The sequence below is a fragment of the Diceros bicornis genome, unplaced genomic scaffold, assembly GCF_020826845.1.
Source record: "Diceros bicornis minor isolate mBicDic1 unplaced genomic scaffold, mDicBic1.mat.cur scaffold_73_ctg1, whole genome shotgun sequence".
NCBI classification, from domain to species: domain Eukaryota; kingdom Metazoa; phylum Chordata; class Mammalia; order Perissodactyla; family Rhinocerotidae; genus Diceros; species Diceros bicornis.
Window position 1 is genome coordinate 1,535,139 of NW_026691615.1, and position 19,411 is coordinate 1,554,549.

The following is a 19,411-nucleotide window of genomic DNA, read 5'->3' on the forward strand; positions in this document are numbered from 1 at the left end:
TGAAGATAAAGTCTTCGAGCTCAGCCGAGACCCGCCCCTACTTCTCTTGCACCACTGCTGAATTTGCAAACAGAATTGGACCCTATCCCCCAACAGATCCCTCCACCTACCTTCACACGTCTCTCCTGGACCGCGGAATCTCATGTTTCCACTGCTGGAAACAAATCCTGGGTTGCAGACACAATCGTAGCTTCCAGGACTGTTGTGGCAAGTGGCATGCTCTGGGCAGGCTCTGGGATCCGCACATTCATCAACATCTAGAGAGTGAAAGAGAAAACCCAAGTCAAGGAAGACGAGGAAATTAAGACAGGAAACTGCAAGTGCAGATTCGCTCTACATGTCCTTTGCTTGAGGCACACAGCGCTGATGCTCCCCAATACCCACATTCTCCCCTTCTCCCTAACCTCCCTTGCAGTTAGGTGGGACCAAGAGAATAAATTCTGGCCAATAATATGTAAGGAAAAGGGTGATGAATAATTTCAAAATGTAATGATAACGGATTGCACAAATGGCCGTAGTCTTTTTTTCTTGGCATAGAGAAAAAAGATATGTTGAGGTACTTAACCTGGTCTCTGAGAATGTGACCTTATTTGGAAATAGGGTTACAAAGACTCTACAAAGTAGTTGCAATTAAGATGTAAGTTAACATGGGATGATGCTGGAGTAGGATGGTCCCTTAATCTGATCTGACTGGTGTCTTTATAGGATGAGGAGAAGAGGCACAGAGACAGGCTTGGGGAGAATACCATGTGATGACAGAGGCAGAGATTGGAGTGATGCGTCTACAGGTCAAGGAATGCCAAGGATTGCTGGCAAGACCAGAAGCTGGGAGAGAGACACGGAGCAGATTCTCTCCTAGAGCCTTCAGAGAATGCACGGCCCTGCTGACACCTTGATTTCAGACCTCTGACCTCCAGAGATGTGAGAAAATAAATCTCTGCTGTTTAAGGCCCCCAGTCTAATATTTGGTGATGCAGCCCAAGCTGCCTAACACAATGCACAAGAGAATTCATCTCTGTGTGTCTCAGTTTCCCCATCTGTCAGATGAGGATAATAGTACTCACCCCATAGCGTCATTCAGAGGATTAAATAAGGTGACCTCTGTAAAGCGCTCCACACAGAGCCTGGAGCACAGTAAGTACTATGCAATCAAACGTTAACTAAAATAAAAATTAACCACTAACATCTCGAGCTGTCTTTGTGGCAGGCATTGACAGAGATCTCTTACATGCATTAGCTCCACAAATGCTAGTAGCAACCCTATGAGCTATAAACTAATATTTCCACTTTTCAGAGGAGGAAACTGGGGCTTCACAATTCTGCACTGTCACATAGCTTGTGAAAGGCACAATGAGGATTGGAATCTGGGTTCTGTCTGGCTCTGGAATGTCTGCATGACAGTTACTCAGGCTGTCCTGAGTCTCAGAGTCTGGGAACTTGGGGATTAAATCAATGTGTGTCCTACGCAAGCCCACCTTGAGCTGCCAGAGGTTGCAGCCTCATTTGGAGGCAGAATGGCATGGTGGTTGTGAGCATGGGGTGTGAAGTGATACCTAGGCACACTCAGATCCTGACTCTCCTACATCCTGTCTATTTGGCCTTGGGAGGGTGATTCCATCACAGTGGAGGCTCAGTTTCCTCGTCTGTGAAATTGGTGTAGAGTACAGCCAATACCATCAGGTTGTTGGGAGGACTGAGTGAACACATGTATGGGAGAGCTTAACGCATTAGCTGGGATCCTGTCTCCAGGCCTTTGTACCTGCTGTTCCCTCCTCCTGGAACATCCTTCCCCAGATACCCAATCTCTCACTCCCTCACTCCTTCAGATATTATCTCAAATGTCATCTTCTCAGCATGACCTTTCCTTACCACTCTGTTAAAAGTGGTAGAATCCCATCCCCAGAACCCTTTATATGCCTTTCCTGCCTTATTTGTCTTCAGCTCCTTTAACTATTCCTAACACACAAGATGTTCATGCATCTATTTTTTGTTATCAATCTCCCTCCACACTAGATGATAAGTTCCAGGAGAACAAATATTATTGCCTGTGTTAGTCACTGCTGTGTCCGTCATCCCTGGAATAGAACCTGTTGTATTGTAGATGCTCAAGAAGTATTGGTCAAAGGGTGCATGAATGAATGAATGTATGAATGAATGATTCAGCCAAGACCTCCCCTGACTCCTCTCCCACCACTGCTGTCTTTACAAACAGAATTGGACCTGATTCCCCAACAGATCCCTCCACCTACCTTCACATGTCCCTCCAGGACCGAGGAATCTCGCGTTTCCACTTCTAGAAACAAATCCTGGGTTGCAGACACAATAGTAGCTTCCAGGGCTGTTGTGGCAAGTCGCACGCTCTGGGCAGGCTCTGGGATCCACACATTCATCCACATCTAGAGAGTGGAAGAGAACACCCAGGTCAAGGCAGAGGAGGAAATTAAGACAGGAGCCTGCAAGTGGAGATTCGCTCTACATGTTCTTAGCTCGTGGCACACAGCACTGAGGATCCCCAATACCCACATTCTCCCCTTCTCCCTAACCTCCCTTGCAGGTAGGTGTGGTGGTTAGAATAAATTCTGGCCAGCGGTATGTAAGCAAAAGGATGACAATAATGTCAAACATAATGATCATAGCTTGCAGAAAGGCTGTAGTCTTTCTTTTTTAGCATAGACAAAAAAGTACACTGTTTATTCCTTTGTTTTTGTTCATTTGTTTGTGTCATGCATCCATCCATCCATCCCCCCCCATCCATCCATCCATCCATCCATCCATCCATCCATCCACCCACCCACCCATCCATCCATCTATCCAAGCAGCTGTCCATCTATCTATACATCCAGCTTTCCATCTTTTCATCCATCTTTCTATCCATCTATTCATCCATCTATTCATCCATCCATCCATCCATCCACCCACCCATCCATCCATCTATCCAAGCAGCTATCCATCTATCTATGCATCCAGCTTTCCGTCTATTCATCCATCCAAAAGATATCTGCCACGTGTGTGAACTTCAATGGCCACATATATACCCCTGTATCCACACCTCAGGATGCAGGTTATGCAGTATGACGTAACTTTGACACTCCTCTCTTTAAATGTGGAATTTGTTTCCTACTGCTGAATCCAGCTGGCCCTATGACTTCCATTGGCCAATTGAATGCAGCAGAAGTGATGTGGCGCCAGTTCCTAACTTTGACCTCTAGAGGCTTCTTTGCTTCTGTTCATGCTTTGGGCCTCCTGATTCTGCCACATGAACAAGCCCTAAACTAGCCTAATGAGGGATGGAAGACATGGATCATCCCAGATGAGCCCCAGTCATGTGCGACAGCCCAGCCCAACCACAGATGACCACAGACACATGAAGAATGTTTGAGACCCAAAGAACTGACCAGCAGAGCCCAACCTAAACCACCAATGCATGGAATCAAGAGCTAAATAAACGTTATGTTTTTTCAGCTCTTGTCATTCAGGCTGATTTGTTACTCAGCAATAGCTAACTGCTAAAAATGGACTAGAGAAATCAGAGATGACTTCAAATATCTCTGACTCCAAGCCAAGGGGATGTGATGAGGGCTGGATCACTCCATGCCCCACTAGATGGAGTCACCCTTCCTATAAATGAATGTGGAGAACAATAGAACCACACTAGACTCTGGAAGATGGAGCCTTGGTGTCTTGGTGAGAACATTCTCACTGCAGTGTGGAGGATAGATAGAGGCGACAAGACTGCAGAAAGGGAGAGACCAGTGAGGATGCTGCTGCAGTCTGCATGAAGTCTGATCCAAGGATGGAGAAGAGTGGAGAGATTCAAGACATATTTAGCAGGTAGATTCCCCAATACATGATGACTGATCTAATATGGAAGGGGAAGGGGGGTGAGGGTAACTCTCAGGTTTTAATTCAAATATCTTTTAGGAAAAAGTGCTGAGGTTTGGATCTGAGCTCTCCCTAGGACAGAGTTTCTCTACCTCAGCACTACTGAAATTTGGGACTGGATCATTTTTATTTGTGGGGAGGCTGTTCTGTGCATTGTAGAGTATTTAACAGCATCTCTGGCTTCTACCCACTAGATGACAATAGCACACACAACCCCAACACCACCAGCAGCTGCAACAATCAAAAATGTCTCTAGATATTGCCAATGTCCCCTGAGGATAAAATTGCTGTAGGGATAGAGCCTCCCATTACTCTCAAGTACTGCCTGACTCACTGCTTAAGTCACAGTAGCGCCTCAACAGGAGTTCAAACCCTGGTTCTTCCACTTAACAGCTGTGCATCCTTGGGCAAGTCACTTCACCTCTCTGAGCCTCAATTTTCTCATTCCTAAAGTGAGGATCATGATCCCTGCCTCAAAGGACCATCAAATGAGGTGATTCTTAATTAAGTAGGTAAATAAAGAAGGGCAGGCCCTCTATGCCTTCACAGGCGGAGTTGTTAGAGAAGAGCCCAGCACGACAGCTGCACCTGTAGCTTCCCAAGGAGTTGGAACACTCAGAATGCTCTGGGCAGATTCCGCTGGAGAGGCATTCATTGATGTCTGAGGAGCAGTGGAGGAGAGTGAGCAGACAAAAGATTGGGTGTCTACAGTGAGAAACACATGTACCCAACTCAGTGATAGCTTTCCACCAAAGACCATGCCTGAGAGCCTGAGACCATTACCTGTACAGGCGAAACGACCTGGCTTTCCAGGGTTCCAGTTGTTTCCAGTAGGAGAAGAGAAACCAGGCAAACAGCTGCACTTGTACCTCCCTGGCAGGTTTTTGCAGATTGAGTTGTGACCACATTGTAGGGGATTTTGAGAACACTCATCTATATCTGGATAGAGAGAGAGTCAGAGTTACAAAGTTGCTTCATCTTGTGCCTCAGATTGTATTTTCCAAAGATGGTTGAAACAATGTTTCCCTCCCATATGCGCTTCATTCAGTGAGACCTTGGTACTCCATCCATAAGCAGTGGGGTCTATATTCCCTCCCCTTGAATCTGAGCATGCTTATGACTAAGGTGGAAGTGACACCAGGTCATAAAAATACCATGCTGGGTCAGAGGAATGTCACGCTGGGTCATAAAAATATAATGTACTTCGTTGTTCTCTTGAGTGGCTCATTCTTGGAAATGAGCTGCCATACTCGGAGGAAGCCCAACCAGCCATGAAAATGCAGCTCACATGGGGCAGAACTAAGACATCCAGCCCACAGCCCTGGGGGAGCAGCCAGTCAACAGCCAGCACCACCTTGCCAGCCTTGTGAGTAGACCCTCTTCAAAGTGGATCCTCTAGCCTCCAGTTGAGGCTCAACTGACACTGTATGGAAGCGAGACAAGCCATCCTCTCCAAACTCAGCCCTAATAGCAGATTCATTCACAAGCAAAATAAATGATTGTTGTTTGCAACTAAGTTTGCCGGTGGTCTGTTACCCAACAATACATAGGTTCAACACCTTGCAAAGCCAATTCTAGGAATTTACTTCCTGAAGCACTCAGGGAATTGTGCAGTCATGGTACCATGGTGGGGGGGCCCTCCCCTAATTTCCTTCAGCCCTGCTCTGCCAAGTCACCCCAAATAAACACTTGCTATGTACTTGTCATGCAAGCACACCTTCAAGGCAAGTCTCCTATAGCTCCCTCCCCATCAATTGCACCTCTTCTAGAGAGATATCTGGAGCTGCCACTGTACATCAAGATAAGATCACAGGGACGTTCATTCAGCTTTGTTTCAAGTTGTAAAACATTAGAAAAACCTAAGTGCTTGTCAATAGAAGGATGATTGGAGTTGACTAAAGATTAAAGTTCGTGTTCCTTCATTCAACAAATATCTATTTAACTCACAATGTATCAGGTACCATGCTGGGGGTCAAAGACATACAGTGGACAAAATCGTTGCTATAGTGTCCATCACTTTCTAGATGGGGAACATTGATTTCACACCAAATTTAAACACCAGGGCCCACCAGCACTACTGAGCTGACTGAATAACCCATGAACTGTAGCTCAAAGATAAAGAAGGACATTGGGGCTCCCTGGAAACCACAGTGATAGAAATGCATTCTCTTCTTCAGAGCTCAGCAAACTACATCCCATAGGTCAAATCCGGCCCATCACTTGTTTGTGTAAATAAAGTTTTATTGGCACACAGCCACATCCATTCATTTTTGTATCATCTATGGCTGCTTTTGCACCACAACTGGAGCACTGCGTAGTCATGACAGAGATCATAAGCCTTGCAGTCTCCAAAATATTTACTTTCTGTTCCCTTACAGAAAATTTTGCCAACGTCTGGTCTTATTCAGAGGCATAATCAGATCTTTACTATCAAGACAATAAGAGTCTAAATATAAGGAATGCAGACAAAGAACTTAGCTCTTTCTGGGAATTATGTCAGTTTATATTATTTACGTTAATATAACCCTTGATACTGCACATGTGCCTAGTACACTGCATACATTGTTGCATTTAATCTTCCCAACTATCCTTTGAGATACATACTTTTATACACCCATTTTACAGATGGAAACATTGAGGTTTAGAGTGATTAAACATGCTTCCCCAACACCCCTTAACTAGAGTGTGGCAACTAAGCCACGTGTTTGAGAGACCCTCAGTAAAGTCAGAAAGACCTGGATTTGAATCCTAGTTCAACTGCATGACTCTAAACAAATCACTTCAGCTCTCCAAGCCTCAGATTTCTCATCTGGACAATGGAGATCATCACAATGCTTACAGTCAATTTTATGTGACGATGCACATAAAGCCTTTCTCACGCAGGCTGACACTCAATAAATGTTAAAAATTCTTATTATCTACAGGAGAGGTGACTGAAGGCACACCCCAAAAATGAAATCAGTGGTTATTTCTGGATGTTGACAGATAGTAGGATTTTTATTTTCATTTTCATCCTAGTGCTAGCCCCTAACCATTGGAAATTTTTGTGACCAGGAATAATTCTCATGATGAAAGAAAGAAAGTAAAAGAGAGAGAGAGAGAGAAACGAAGAATGAAAAGAAAGAAAGAGAGAAAGAGAGAGAGAGAGGGAGGGGGGAGGGAGGGAGGGAGGGAGGAAGGAAGGAAGGAAGAAAGAGAGAGAGGCAGGGAGGGATGGAGGAAACCATATTTGGGGAAAAAACAAAAAGTACCCACATCTACTACCCAGCTAGCTTCTATTTGATTTTCCTACCACCTTTGAGGGGGTATGAACTCACCTTTGCATTCCACACCTGAGCCCCTGAACTCTGTCTCTCCGGTGCTGGACAGGAATCCTTGTTTGCAAGTGCAGTAGTAACTTTTTGGAGTGTCGGTGCAGGTTGCATAAGCTGGGCAGACAGTGGTATCCACACACTCATTCGTTTCTGGGCAGCACAGAAGGAAGAGTTCGGGTTAGTGCACCAGAGCGGGGCCGCAAGGGAAGCCAGCGTTCGAGAGTAAAGGCAACCGTTGTGGGTTGAATTGTGTCCTCCAAAAAGAAATGTTGAGGCCCTAAACCTGGTCCCTGAGAATGTGAACTTATTTGGAAATAGGGTCCTTGTAGATGCAATTAAGATGTAAGTTAATGTGGGATCATGCTGGAGAAGGGTGGTCCCTTAATCCGATATAATTAGTGTCCTTATGAGAAGAGGAGAAGAGGCACAGAGACAGGCTTGGGAGAACACCATGTGATACCAGAGGCAGAGATGGGAGTGATGCATCTACAAGTCAAGAGACACCAAGGATTGCCGGCAACACCAGAAGCTGGGAGAGAGACACAGAGCAGATTCTCTCCTAGAGCCTTCAGAGAAAGCACGGCCCTGCTGACACCTTGATTTCAGACCTCTGGCCTCCAGAACTGTAAGAGAACGAATTTCTGTTGTCTTAAGCCACATGGTTTGTGATAACTTGTTACAGCAGCCCTAGGAAACTGCTCAGTCAAGGACCTTACAGACCCTAGACTTTGCCACTCAAAGTGTGGTCCGTGGGTGGGCAGCATCAGCATCACCTGGCTTTTTGATGGAAACAGAAACTCCCAGGCCCTGCCCCAGATCTACTGAATGAGAATCTACATTTTAGCAAGATCCTCAGGTGATGTGTGTGCACAGGAAGTGTGAGAAGTACTGATCTGGACTCTTGCTTCTCCAAGTGTGGTCCGCAGACCAGCAGCATCTGCCTCACCTGGGATCCCCGGGAGACCTTGGAAAATCAGATGCTGATTCAGCTGGTCTGGAGGGACCTGAGTCTCTGCATTTCTAACAAGCCTGTGACTGATGCTGATGATGCCGGTCCATGGACCACTCTGTGAGCATCAGAGCTCCAGACAGAAGAGTATGCGAGTCAAAGCTGCAGCCTTTGGAGCAAGGACCACCTGGGCTAAAGCTCCCACAGGACACATCAAAGCAGGGAATGGTGGCTACTCCCCCACACCCATCTCCCCCTCTTTCTTTTAATAAAATTACCACCCATTTAGGCTTCAATCTCAGCTTCTCTTGCAGCTATGTGTGGCCATGTGGCTGAGTTCCAGCCAACAGAAATGAGCAGAAGTGATATGTGCACCTTTTGGCCAAGCCCTTAAGAAGAAGGAGCGTGGTCTTCACTTCTCCTTTCCCTTTCACCTGGGCTGGAATGTGGACAGAATGAGGTGATCTGTCCATAACCGTGGGGATGATGCTTTGGAAAACCTCCGCACCGAGGGACGGAGAAACAACAAGATGGAAGGCACCTGGGAGCTGAGATGATCTCAGACGAGGTAGCCCTGTCACCTTGTTCCATCCACAAAGTGGAGATTTATGAGAGGGTGAAGAATAAACTTCTAAGAAATAAACATTTTAAGTTGTTGTCATTTGGTTTCTATGGAAACAGTCAAAACTACATCCTAGCCACCCCAGCCCTGGGACAAGTGGAGTTCACATCTCTGTACCTCCGTTTACTTCTTTGGCCCTCAACTCACGTCCAGTGAGTTCCCAAGCCCCATTGATTCTTCCTCCCAAATATTCGACATCTACCCACATCTCTCCATTTCCATGGCTATACTTGGTACAGATCTTCCTCTGGATGCTGCATCCCCTACATCCCCTACAGCCCCTACACCCTCCACTGTTCCCTGCAATCATCTCTGAATGCAAATCTGATCACCCACCCCCACCCCTGCCTACAACACTCCCTGTTGCACTCAGAATGAAAATGCAAGTTACTGAATATGACCTGGAAAGTCCCCAGTGACCAGACCGAACCACATCTCTCTTCACTCTCCATTTCTAGCCTCCTCACACAGGGCCTTTGCACATGCTGTTCTGTTTTCCTCTGCTTTGCCTGGCCAGCTCCTATTCATTCTCCAGTTCTTGCTTAAATGTCACTTCCTCCAAGAAGCCTTCCCTGACTCCCCCATAGCTCCCTGTGCTCCCTGTTTATGGCACTTATCAAAATTATAATTGCTGGATTATTTGAGTGGTTAGCTTTTTAGTGATCATGTCCTCTACCACACTGTGAGTTCCAGGAGGACAAAGCCACAGGTGGGGGCAGGCTTCCAGGTGCTAGGGAAGGGACTCACTTGACACTATCATTTCTGTGTTTGGCAGAATAATGGCACCCCCAAAGATGACCACGTCCAAATCCCTGGAACCTGCAAATATGCTATGCTACACAGCACAGGGAAATTAAGGTTGCAGATGGAATTAAGACTGTTAATCAGCTGACCCTGAGATGGAGAGATTAGCCTGGGTTATCCAGGTGGGACCAACATAATCACAAGCATCTTCACAAGAGAAAGATGAAACCAGGAGAGGCAGAGTCAGAGTGAAGCAATGTGAGAAAAACTTGACCAGCCCCTGTTGGTTCTGGAGATGGAAGAAGAGGGACACGAGTAAAGGGATACAGTTGGCTTCTAGAAGCCAGAAAAGGCAAGAAAACAGATTCTCCCCTAGAACTTCCAGCAAGGAATGCAGCACTGCTGACACCTGGATTTTAGCCCAGTGGGACCCATTTCAAACTTCTGACCTCCAGAACTGTAAGAATACGCTTCTGTTGTTTCAAGCCACCAAGTTTTCAGTGACTTGTTACAGCAGCAATAGGAAACTAATACAACTTCCATTATATGGATGTGGAAAACTGAGGCTCAGAGAGGTTAAGTAACTTGCCCAAGGACACACAGCTGGTGAATGGCAGCATCAGGCCGGTGAAAACCCTAAGTGCATGATTTCCATTACTTCTACATGACAAGAGGTAGGTCTGGCTGGAAATGGAGTAAATTTTCAGGCAATTTCTAAGATAATTCTACATAAAAACTTTTGTAATTGGTTGTTTCAAGTTTGTCTCCCTGATGGACTGTAAGCCCCCAGAAGAGATGTGTGACCATCTTACTTACTACTGCATCCCAAGTACATAGAATAGCGCCTGGTGCATAGTCGGTGCTCAGTGATAAAGACCTCACTGAGAAGGTAACATTTGAGCAAAGATCTGAAGGAGGTGAGTGAGCTATGAAGCTATTTAAAGCAGAGGAAACAGCAAGTGCAAAGGCCCATTGGCAGGACCACACTTTGTGATTTTGGAGAACTACAGGGAGGCCGGTGTCGTTGGAGTACAGTGGATAAATGGAGAGTGGGAGGAGGTGACATAGCCAGATCATGCAGGATCTGCTGGACCACTGTAAGACTTCAGCATTTTATCAGAGCAAGAGGGGAGCAGGGGGGAGTTTTGAGCAGAGGAAGGACAGAGCGTGACTTTAACAGGATCCTTCTGGCCGTTGGTTGGAAGATGCACTGTAGAGGGACAGAGGCCAGATGACCAGGGAGGAGGTGACTACACTTGTCGAGGCGAGTGATGGTGGTGGACACAACCCAGGTGGGAGCTATGGAAAGCTAGGATTCTGGATTTATTTTGAAGGTAACGTTAACAGGATTTGCCAGTGGATGGGATGTGGGGCGTGAAATAAAGAGAGGGGCGCAGCGAGAATGCCAGCATCAACTGGTAGGATAGGACATCACAGGAAAACTCTTTATAAAGTGCCATGAAAACGTAAGAGATAGGGCCAGCCCCGTGGCTTAGCGGTTAAGTGGGCGCGCTCCACTGCTGGCGGCCCGGGTTCAGATCCCAGGCACACACCAACGCACCGCTTCTCTGGCCGTGCTGAGGCCGCGTCCCACATACAGCAACTAGAAGGATGTGCAGCTATGACATACAACTATCTACTGGGGCTTTAAGGGAAAAAAATAAATAAATAAAATCTTAAAAAAAAAAAAAAGTAAGAGATGGATTATCATTATTAGGGTCTTGAGACCCAGGCTCTTTGCTCCCTACAGCGTGCCTTGCTTATTTCCCTTCCCTGCATGATGCCTCAGATAACATCTTGCTTCTCATTTCCAGCTTCCTCTTTCAGCTACGAAGGCAACATTTCTCTTTGCAGACTTCCGGCATGTTACCACTTGTGGTCTCTCAACTCTGAGCTTCCCATTACTCACAACTCAATTTCTCACAACTCAAATCCACCTAAAACCAGAATAGCAACCCATTCCTGTCTGACTGGGCACTTGTCAACCTCTACAGCTCATCTCCTATCCTGTCCCATCAGCCATGCTCACTTTCACTCAGTTCTCCAAATTCCTTCCAGTCTCAGCACAGAGATCTTAAGACTTGCCAGCCTCCATAATTGTGAGCCAATCCTCTATAATGAATCTTTACGTATGTGTGTGTGTGTGTGTGTATACAGATATATATATATCCATCCTATTAGTTCTGTTTCTCTGAATAACCCTGACAAATACAAACACCTACTATACACCAGGCACTATTCTAGGCACTGTGGATTCAGTGGCGGAACAAGACACACAAAATTCTCCACCTTCACAGAGCTGATAATCTGGAGATGTGGGGGTGAGGGATACAATGTCAAAAATAGAGAGGTCACTGAGAAGACGACACATGAGCTAAAACATAAAGAAGGTGAGGGAGGGAGCCACGTGTATATGTAGGGCAAGAGCTTTCCAGGCAGAAGGAACTGCATGTGCAAAGACCCTGGGGCAGGACTGTGCCTGGCATGTTGCAGGAAGAGCGAAGAGGCCCATGTGGCTGGAGCAGAGGAGGCGAAGGGGAGAGAGGGAGGAGGAGGGGAAGGGAGGAGGGGAGGGGGGGAGGGGAGGGGGGAGAGGAGGGGGGAGGGGAGGGGAGGGGGAGGGAAGAGGGGAGGGAGGAGGAGGGGGAGGAGGAAGGGAGGGAGGAGGGGAGGGAGGAGGAGGGGAGAGACAAGGGGGGGAAGGAGGAGGGGAGGGAGGAGGAGGGGGAGTGTTAACATAATGGAGCACTTACCATGTTCCATATACCACTCTAAGCACTGCCCGTACACACCTCATTTAATCCTTATCAAAACCCTGTGGAATTAAATCCTCTTACCCTCATTTTCAAGGAAACTGAAGTCTTGGGGAATTTATTGAAATGCCTGAGGTCCCCAAGGCAATGAGCACCAGAACCAAGATTTGAACCCAGGAAGAGTGACTCCAGAGCCCCCCTCTTAGCAACTCCACATGGAGGGGAGTCCTCACAACTATCCCATTAGGTAGGGGTCGTCACAATACCCACTAATCAGATGATGACACCGAGAGATGGAAGTGCTTGCCTAAGGCCTGATTGCCTTCAATCTGGGGGAGTTTCTTACCAAAAGCCGTCCCTGTCAGATTCAGCAGCCGACCTGCAAGCAGAGGACAGAGAAGTGATTAGCTGCCTTGGAGATCTGGCCATGAACCACCCTCTCACCCAGCCAGGCTCCATATTTCCCTGGGTGCCAAGGTCATGGTGGCAAGTTATGGAAGCAGGCGTTGGTATGTGATGAAGAAAACCCAGTCTCTTCTTGGAGATTTACCTGCATCAGCTCATGAGTTCTTCACACCCAGCCAGGTGAGACAGGTGGGACAGTAGCCACTCTTGGCACCACCCCCATCCCCTGTACCAGGTTGGCACACTCGTCTGACAGCTGTTTCACTGCTCCAGAAGCGATGACAGACAGATGCAGGAGTGTAACAGCGCAGCCATCCCCTTGCCTCTGAGCAGGTGAACGTCTCTAGTGCAATTCACACTCTAGAGCTCCGGCGGGATGGGCTGTGGCTAAGCCTTTCCTGAAATGCCTTCTGAGTGGCTAGTTTCTCCCCCTGCCCTATCCTGCTCCCCTCACTCCTGCAAGTGTCTGCAAGTGCCTCCTGAGAGCCCTCTCTTCATGAATTACTCACACCAGAATCCTCATCTCAGGCTCTGCTTCGACGGAAACTAACCAAAAGCAGATGGTAATCCTTATTTTTGTTTCTTTTGTTTTTATCTTTTTTTTTAAGAAGGTAATAATTGCTTGTTGTAAAAAAAATTCGAACAATGCAGAAGTGTATAAAATTAAAAGTGAAAGTCTCCCCATCCCCCATCCTCATACCCAGAGGTAACAATTGTCAAAAGCTTGAGTGAATCCTTCAAGGCTGGGTCCTATTCACAACTCAACTGTGCAAATATACTATCAAATAGAAATGAATTTATAAATTCACACAATTTTCTTAACACAAATAGGATCATGCAATCTACAATCCGCTGTGCTCTCTAATACAGTAGCTACTATTTACACTTAAATCTATTAAAATTAAATAAAATGAAACATGCCATTCCTCAGTATATCAGCCATGTTTCAACTACTCAATAACCACATGTTACTAGTGGCTGCTGTGGATCTAGAACATTCCATCATCATGGAAAGTTCTGTTGGACAGCTCTGTTCTATTTCTACTTGCTTTTTCACTCAACAGTATGTCTTGCAAACCAAGAGGAGCAAAATTTGTCAGGCATTGAAGCTGTACAATGGGCACATGGGAGTTTGTTATACTATTTTCCCTGCCTCTGAGTGTTTAAATATTTCTATAATAGAAATTTAAGAAAATAATACATTTTGGGCAACTTTCCATGTCAGTCCATATAGACCTAACTCATGCTTTTTAACAGCTGCATAGTATTCCATTGTATCCATGAGCTATAGCTGCACCAGAGATAGCTAGGTAGCCAAAGATCAAACAAAAACTCCACACTCCCCTTTCCGTGGTGTGGAATTGTCACTAAGAGGCAGCCGCCCAACCATGGACTACATTTCCCAGCTCACCTTGCATCCAGGTATGGTCATGTGACCGTGAGCAGAAGTGACATGTGTCACGGCCAGGCCTAGGTTTTTGTCAAGTGGGTGTGGCTTCTCCACTATTTCTTTCCCCTTCTGCCACTGTCTGCAGAAGACTCTGAGACCCTAGCTTGGCTGAGCCCCAATACAGAAGGATCTGGGTCCCTGAATCATCCCGTGGAGGAAAGCCACTCACTAGCCAGAAATATCTGCGTTGGGCTCTTAAACAAACAAGAATTAAATTTCTTTTTATTAAGCCACTGACAGTTTTGGGTTTATTTGTTACAGTAGCTGGAGTTACTCTAACAAACACAACAATTTACCCAATCAGTCCCTGAGTGTAAACAAACATTTAGTTTATTCCAGGTTGTTACCAGGATAGTATTAACATGCACATTCTTGAGTATATAGCGAGGTATCTGTGTATGTTATATGACTATCTCTTTGGAGTAAATTTCTGGATGAGCGGTTGCTGTGTCAAGTGTATGTGCATTTTTATAACATTTTATTAAGTGTAATATATATAGAAAAGTGCAAGTATCATAAGTGTGCAGTTCGATGAACTCTCACACAGTTAACACACCTGTGTTTATGCATTTTTAATCCTGATAGTACAGAATTTTCTCAAATGTTGAGCCTTTTGAATTCCCATTTATAAATTCCTTGTACAACCCTCTACCATACATTCCTCACACTCTCTATGTGGCGCACATATTCTTCATTTATCCATCTAACTTGCCCACACTCTGCCAGGCTTGGACTGGGTCCCAGAGCTATGGAGATTAATACAATCTCTTTCTCACCAATCAAAGGCTTTCTGGGCTCAGGTTTATTAAAAAATTTTATTAAAGATTTTTTATTATTTAAAAAACAATAGTTTTTTTAAATCAAGGATGACCTTTTTGGGCATATATGATGTAATTTTCTCTTTTCCACTTATAGGGATGTGACCCCCCCCCCACCAACCCCTGCTCAAACCCATTCTGCCAAAGGATTTCATCTCATTCAGGAAAATTTAAGATGTCTTAGCTGCAGACACACAATGACAGCCAAAGGTAATGTTCAGATTTTCATTATCACATTGGGTTTTTGAGTTCCCAAGAAGACAATAGTCTTGAAAGCAAAGCCTTACAAGATGCATACATTTTGGGAGTCTAATGTACAAAATGGTAACTATAGTTAACAATACTGTATTATATACTTGAAAGTTGCTAAGAGTAGATCTTGAATGTTCTCACCACAAAAAAAAAATGGTAGTTATGTGAGGTGATGAAGGTGTTAGCTAATGTTATGGTGGTAACCATTGTGCAATATATAAGTGTATCAAATCAACATGTTGCATGCCTTACACTTGCACAATGTTATATCTCAATTCTATGTCAATAAATGTTTTTTTCAATAGCCAGGCTTGGAGGACTAGAAGATAGAGATTTCATTAAGCTGTGGCATAGAGAGGACTCAGGATATGATGTAAGGGAAATACCTATTATATAGGAAGAGTGAAAACTGAAGGAAGCTAAAAGAGAGCTAAGACGAAGAAGACTCACCAGGATTCCTGCTTCTCTGCCGTCTCCCCTCAAGGCTAAATCTAAGTGGAGTTGGGTCACCTGAGAGACTTCCAGATAGGAGTGGGTGAATTTAGGGGCATCAAGGCTAAGGGTTAACTTCTCCCAACAAAAGCTTTCTTTCTGCTGTTGCCACATCCAACGTGGTGTGGGAGCCAAGGATTAGAACAAGCAGAGGGAGAGAGCTGGTAGGTGACCCAAGAAAACTCTTCTGGTTTCTGTAGCCTGGACATGGAAACCAGGAGCTACTGCATGGACCCCTGGGAGATGCCGAGCTTCTGAGAGGATTGATGGACAAGCAAGAACCAAGATGGGGCCATGCTCCATCAGTAGACAAAACACCCCACCCAAAGTCCACACTTCACAGCTACAAGATCCCATAAACTGCCCCTATGCCAACACCCAGACACCATCTTGGGAGGAACAAGGGTAGGGTGAGAAATTTTGAAAGATTAAGTCTTCATACAATATAAACTGGGTTTCCCAAATAAGACTAAACCAAGAAACTGAGACACTGAGAACACTGAGAAAACTAACACTGTTTTCCTCCTCTATCCAGTAGGAGCTTATATGGAAGATGAGAATACTTAATGAAACATAAAAAAAATGCATTTTTTTCCACATTGAGTTGTAGTTTGAGTAAATTTCATGCCCATTCCCACCACGTTACCATTTATGAAGCTCTTATCACGCACACCAGGTGGTTTAGAAAGTTACCCCTTTTGACTCAAGCTTCACAACATCCCTGTGGGATAGGAACCTTGTTATCTGTACTTCATAGCTGAGGAAACTGAAGATCAGAGAGGCAATGTGACTTGCCTGAGGTCACACAGCAAGTCCAAGGCGCAAAGGAAAGAGCCTGGAGTGGGAACCAGGAGACCTGGAAGTTATCCCTTGTTCTGCCACTAACTAGCTCTCAGCAAGTGACCAGCTGTCAGCCTCTGAACAAAAGAATCTCCTCTCCAGAAAACATCCTCCCACCACATTGGACATATGGATTCTCTTGGACCAACTTACGCCATGCCGCTGATTCCGGTGGGGTTAATGTGACTGTTTCACAGCTACATATACCACAACACCCTGCGTAGAAAGAAAAGAAAAAGACCATGAACCACCAAGAAGCTCTTTGGGCTCGACCTTAAAAATTACTCCTGGCATGGCCTCAGGTTTGATGAGCTTACATGAGAGACCCAATTGAGTGAGAAACATACATGATTTCACATAATCTTCACAGCCGCCATTCCTGCTTTTCTGCACTTTATTTTGGTTTTTCATTTTGGTTGTTTTGGTTTTCTTTTCAGTTACAAAAATAGCTCCAGCTGGTTTTCAAAGATGTACAATAAAACATGCATTCTCAAAAGGAATGATATCTCCCCCAAAAGGGCAAAACTTGGTTCTTTTGGGAAAGATGAAAAAAAATCTTACTATTTTATGTAGAAGACACATATAGATATACATATAATACACAAATAGATGTACAGTCTATCCGTGGTATTAAAATTTCATGAGAGGGTAGGGCAATTAGTTTTTTAAAATGTCTAAAAGGCAGTGTAGTCCTCCAGCATTAAGCTCTTCCCCAACATCATCATCATCATTATTATCGTCACCACCATCATCATCACTATCACCACCGCCACCACCACTACCACCACCACGACCATCATCTTCATCACCATCATCATCACCACCATCATCATCTTCATCCTCATCATCATCATCATCGCCACCACCACCACCATTATCATCACCCTCACCATCAACATCATCAAAGTCATCATCACTACTCTTTGCTGGTTGACTTCAGGGCATAACGAGGGGTGCTAATGGCTAATACCAGTGCTGACACCCCAAAGCAACATCTCTGCATTCCTGCATTTGGAGTCCATGAGTTACCTGCTCCTTCTAATGAAACCTTCCAGTCAACCAGTACCACAGACCCAAACTCCCAACACTCCCACTCACTATCACTAACTGAAATTCTCTTGCTCATGAATTATCTTAGAGGCAACAGGGTATTGTATTTAAGCATACCAACTCTGGTGTCAAAATATGCGGGTTTAAAAATGTGGCTTCACCAATAAATGACCATGTGACTGCAGGAAAGTTATTTAATCTCATCATACCTAAGTTTCCTCTTTCGTAAAATAAGAGAAACTCTACAACAGCAGAGGAAACCCACACTTGTCACTTAGACAAGGTCCGTAATTCTTAGATTTGAACCAATGACCCAAACTCACAAAACATGTCAAGGAAACCACAACATAGAAGATAAACAATACCAAGACAAACTGACGCCTAAAGAAGAAGCAATAAGAGGACAGACAGAAAGTCTCCATCTCATTGTTCTGATCTCAGCACAAATATAACCCCTGACAAATGTCTTCCCTGACTTCCGCCTTCAACATAACCCCCAGTCACACTCTATAACAACTTCTTTCATAGCACTTATTATTACCTGAAATGCTTTTGTTTATTGTTTTGGGTAGCATAGTGTAGTGATAAAGCATACAGAGTCTGGACCAGACTGCCTGGTTTTAAACCCTGACTCCACCCCTTACCATCTAAGTGATCTTGGGCAAGATATTTAATCTCTTTTGCCTCAGTTTTCTCCTTTGTAAAATGGGGCTATTGGTGACCCAATATCAGAGAAATTCTGTGAAGGTTGAATGCATTCTATATTTGAGGAACTTAGAACGATGGTTAGTGGGTGGTTGCTATTACTGTTAGTGGCTTCTTTTCTGCCTGACCCCTCCCACTAGGATGTTAGCTCCATGAGAGTAGGAACCTCGTCTGTTTATTCACTTCTCTATCCTCACTGCCTAGAACAGCTCCTGAAACATAGTAGATACTCAGGAAATACATGTCAAGTGAATGGCTGTAAAGGAATTCTGCCCTGACAGATGGAATTCCCTGGGCTAGAGTGATTTTTGTCAAAGGTCCCCCAATGAAGGTGTTTGCAGTGTCCAACCTACATTTATGACCTCTTGGCTGGACAGTCCATGGCCCTCCCTTTTTCCTACAGCCTGTTTCCAGCCCAGGCTTCCCCGAGTGCCCCATTCAGCCTCACACTCACCCCAGAAGAGGAGCAAGATGAAGGTCCACATCGTGCTGTGTTTCTGTCATTCGAAGAGGGGAACCTTTTCTCTGTTCTCCGGGTTTTCAATTACAGAAAGTGTGGGGAGAGGGCAGGGGTGGAGCCAGAATTTCTCAACACTGCCAGAACATCATAATCTTTTTTGCTGAGTTGCTCCCACTAAATGAGGACAGGGTGGCAAACCCCTTATTTTCTCCTCTCATCACTGTGAAGAAGAATTGGTCTGGCTGCTGTGTCACCATGTTCTCTCTCTCCTTCCCTCCTGCTCTCTTTTTCCTTTCCCCACCAACATTTACCTCCCATCTCTCATCACCTTCCTCCATTGCACCCAATAATAAATGGGCTTCCACCACTTGACCCCGATGAGGCAAGCCCCAACTCAAGGGTCTCTTCCCAGCCTGCTCCGTAAAAATAATCACCATAGCCATCATGTACCAGGCACTGTGTAGACACATTGCCAACAAAATTTAATTTCATCATCATGTCAACATCGTAAAGTAGAGATTCCCACCCCCTCCTATTTTACCAAAAATTACAAAAGGAAACTGAGGCTTGGAGAAGAGATGTGACTTGTCCAAGATTACTCGGACCTGAGATTTGAATCCAGGACCCTCTGAATCCAAGGTCTAGAGTTTAACCATTTCATCTGCCTGCAGCTCT

At 45.2% G+C, this 19,411-nt stretch overlaps 1 protein-coding gene across 3 annotated transcripts in view; it reads right to left on the minus strand.

Annotated features, from left to right (window-relative positions):
- The window catches only part of ADGRE1 (adhesion G protein-coupled receptor E1), a 63,344-nt gene extending 44,558 nt beyond the window's left edge, over nucleotides 1–18,786 (minus strand). For 2 of the 3 annotated variants that reach the window (XM_058538050.1, XM_058538049.1), the window contains exons 1-7: nucleotides 18,731–18,786; nucleotides 16,675–16,737; nucleotides 12,611–12,643; nucleotides 7,200–7,346; nucleotides 4,666–4,821; nucleotides 2,250–2,396; nucleotides 111–257 (exon numbers count right to left, since the gene is read on the minus strand). In XM_058538050.1, the coding sequence (XP_058394033.1) occupies nucleotides 111–257; nucleotides 2,250–2,396; nucleotides 4,666–4,821; nucleotides 7,200–7,346; nucleotides 12,611–12,643; nucleotides 16,675–16,737; nucleotides 18,731–18,761 (724 nt within the window). In that variant the 5' untranslated portion in view covers nucleotides 18,762–18,786. Of the gene's footprint in view, nucleotides 1–110; nucleotides 258–2,249; nucleotides 2,397–4,665; nucleotides 4,822–7,199; nucleotides 7,347–12,610; nucleotides 12,644–16,674; nucleotides 16,738–18,730 lie in introns of those variants that run through there. The other variant, XM_058538051.1, reaches the window with a different exon arrangement.
- Between the last annotated feature and the right edge of the window lie 625 nt (nucleotides 18,787–19,411).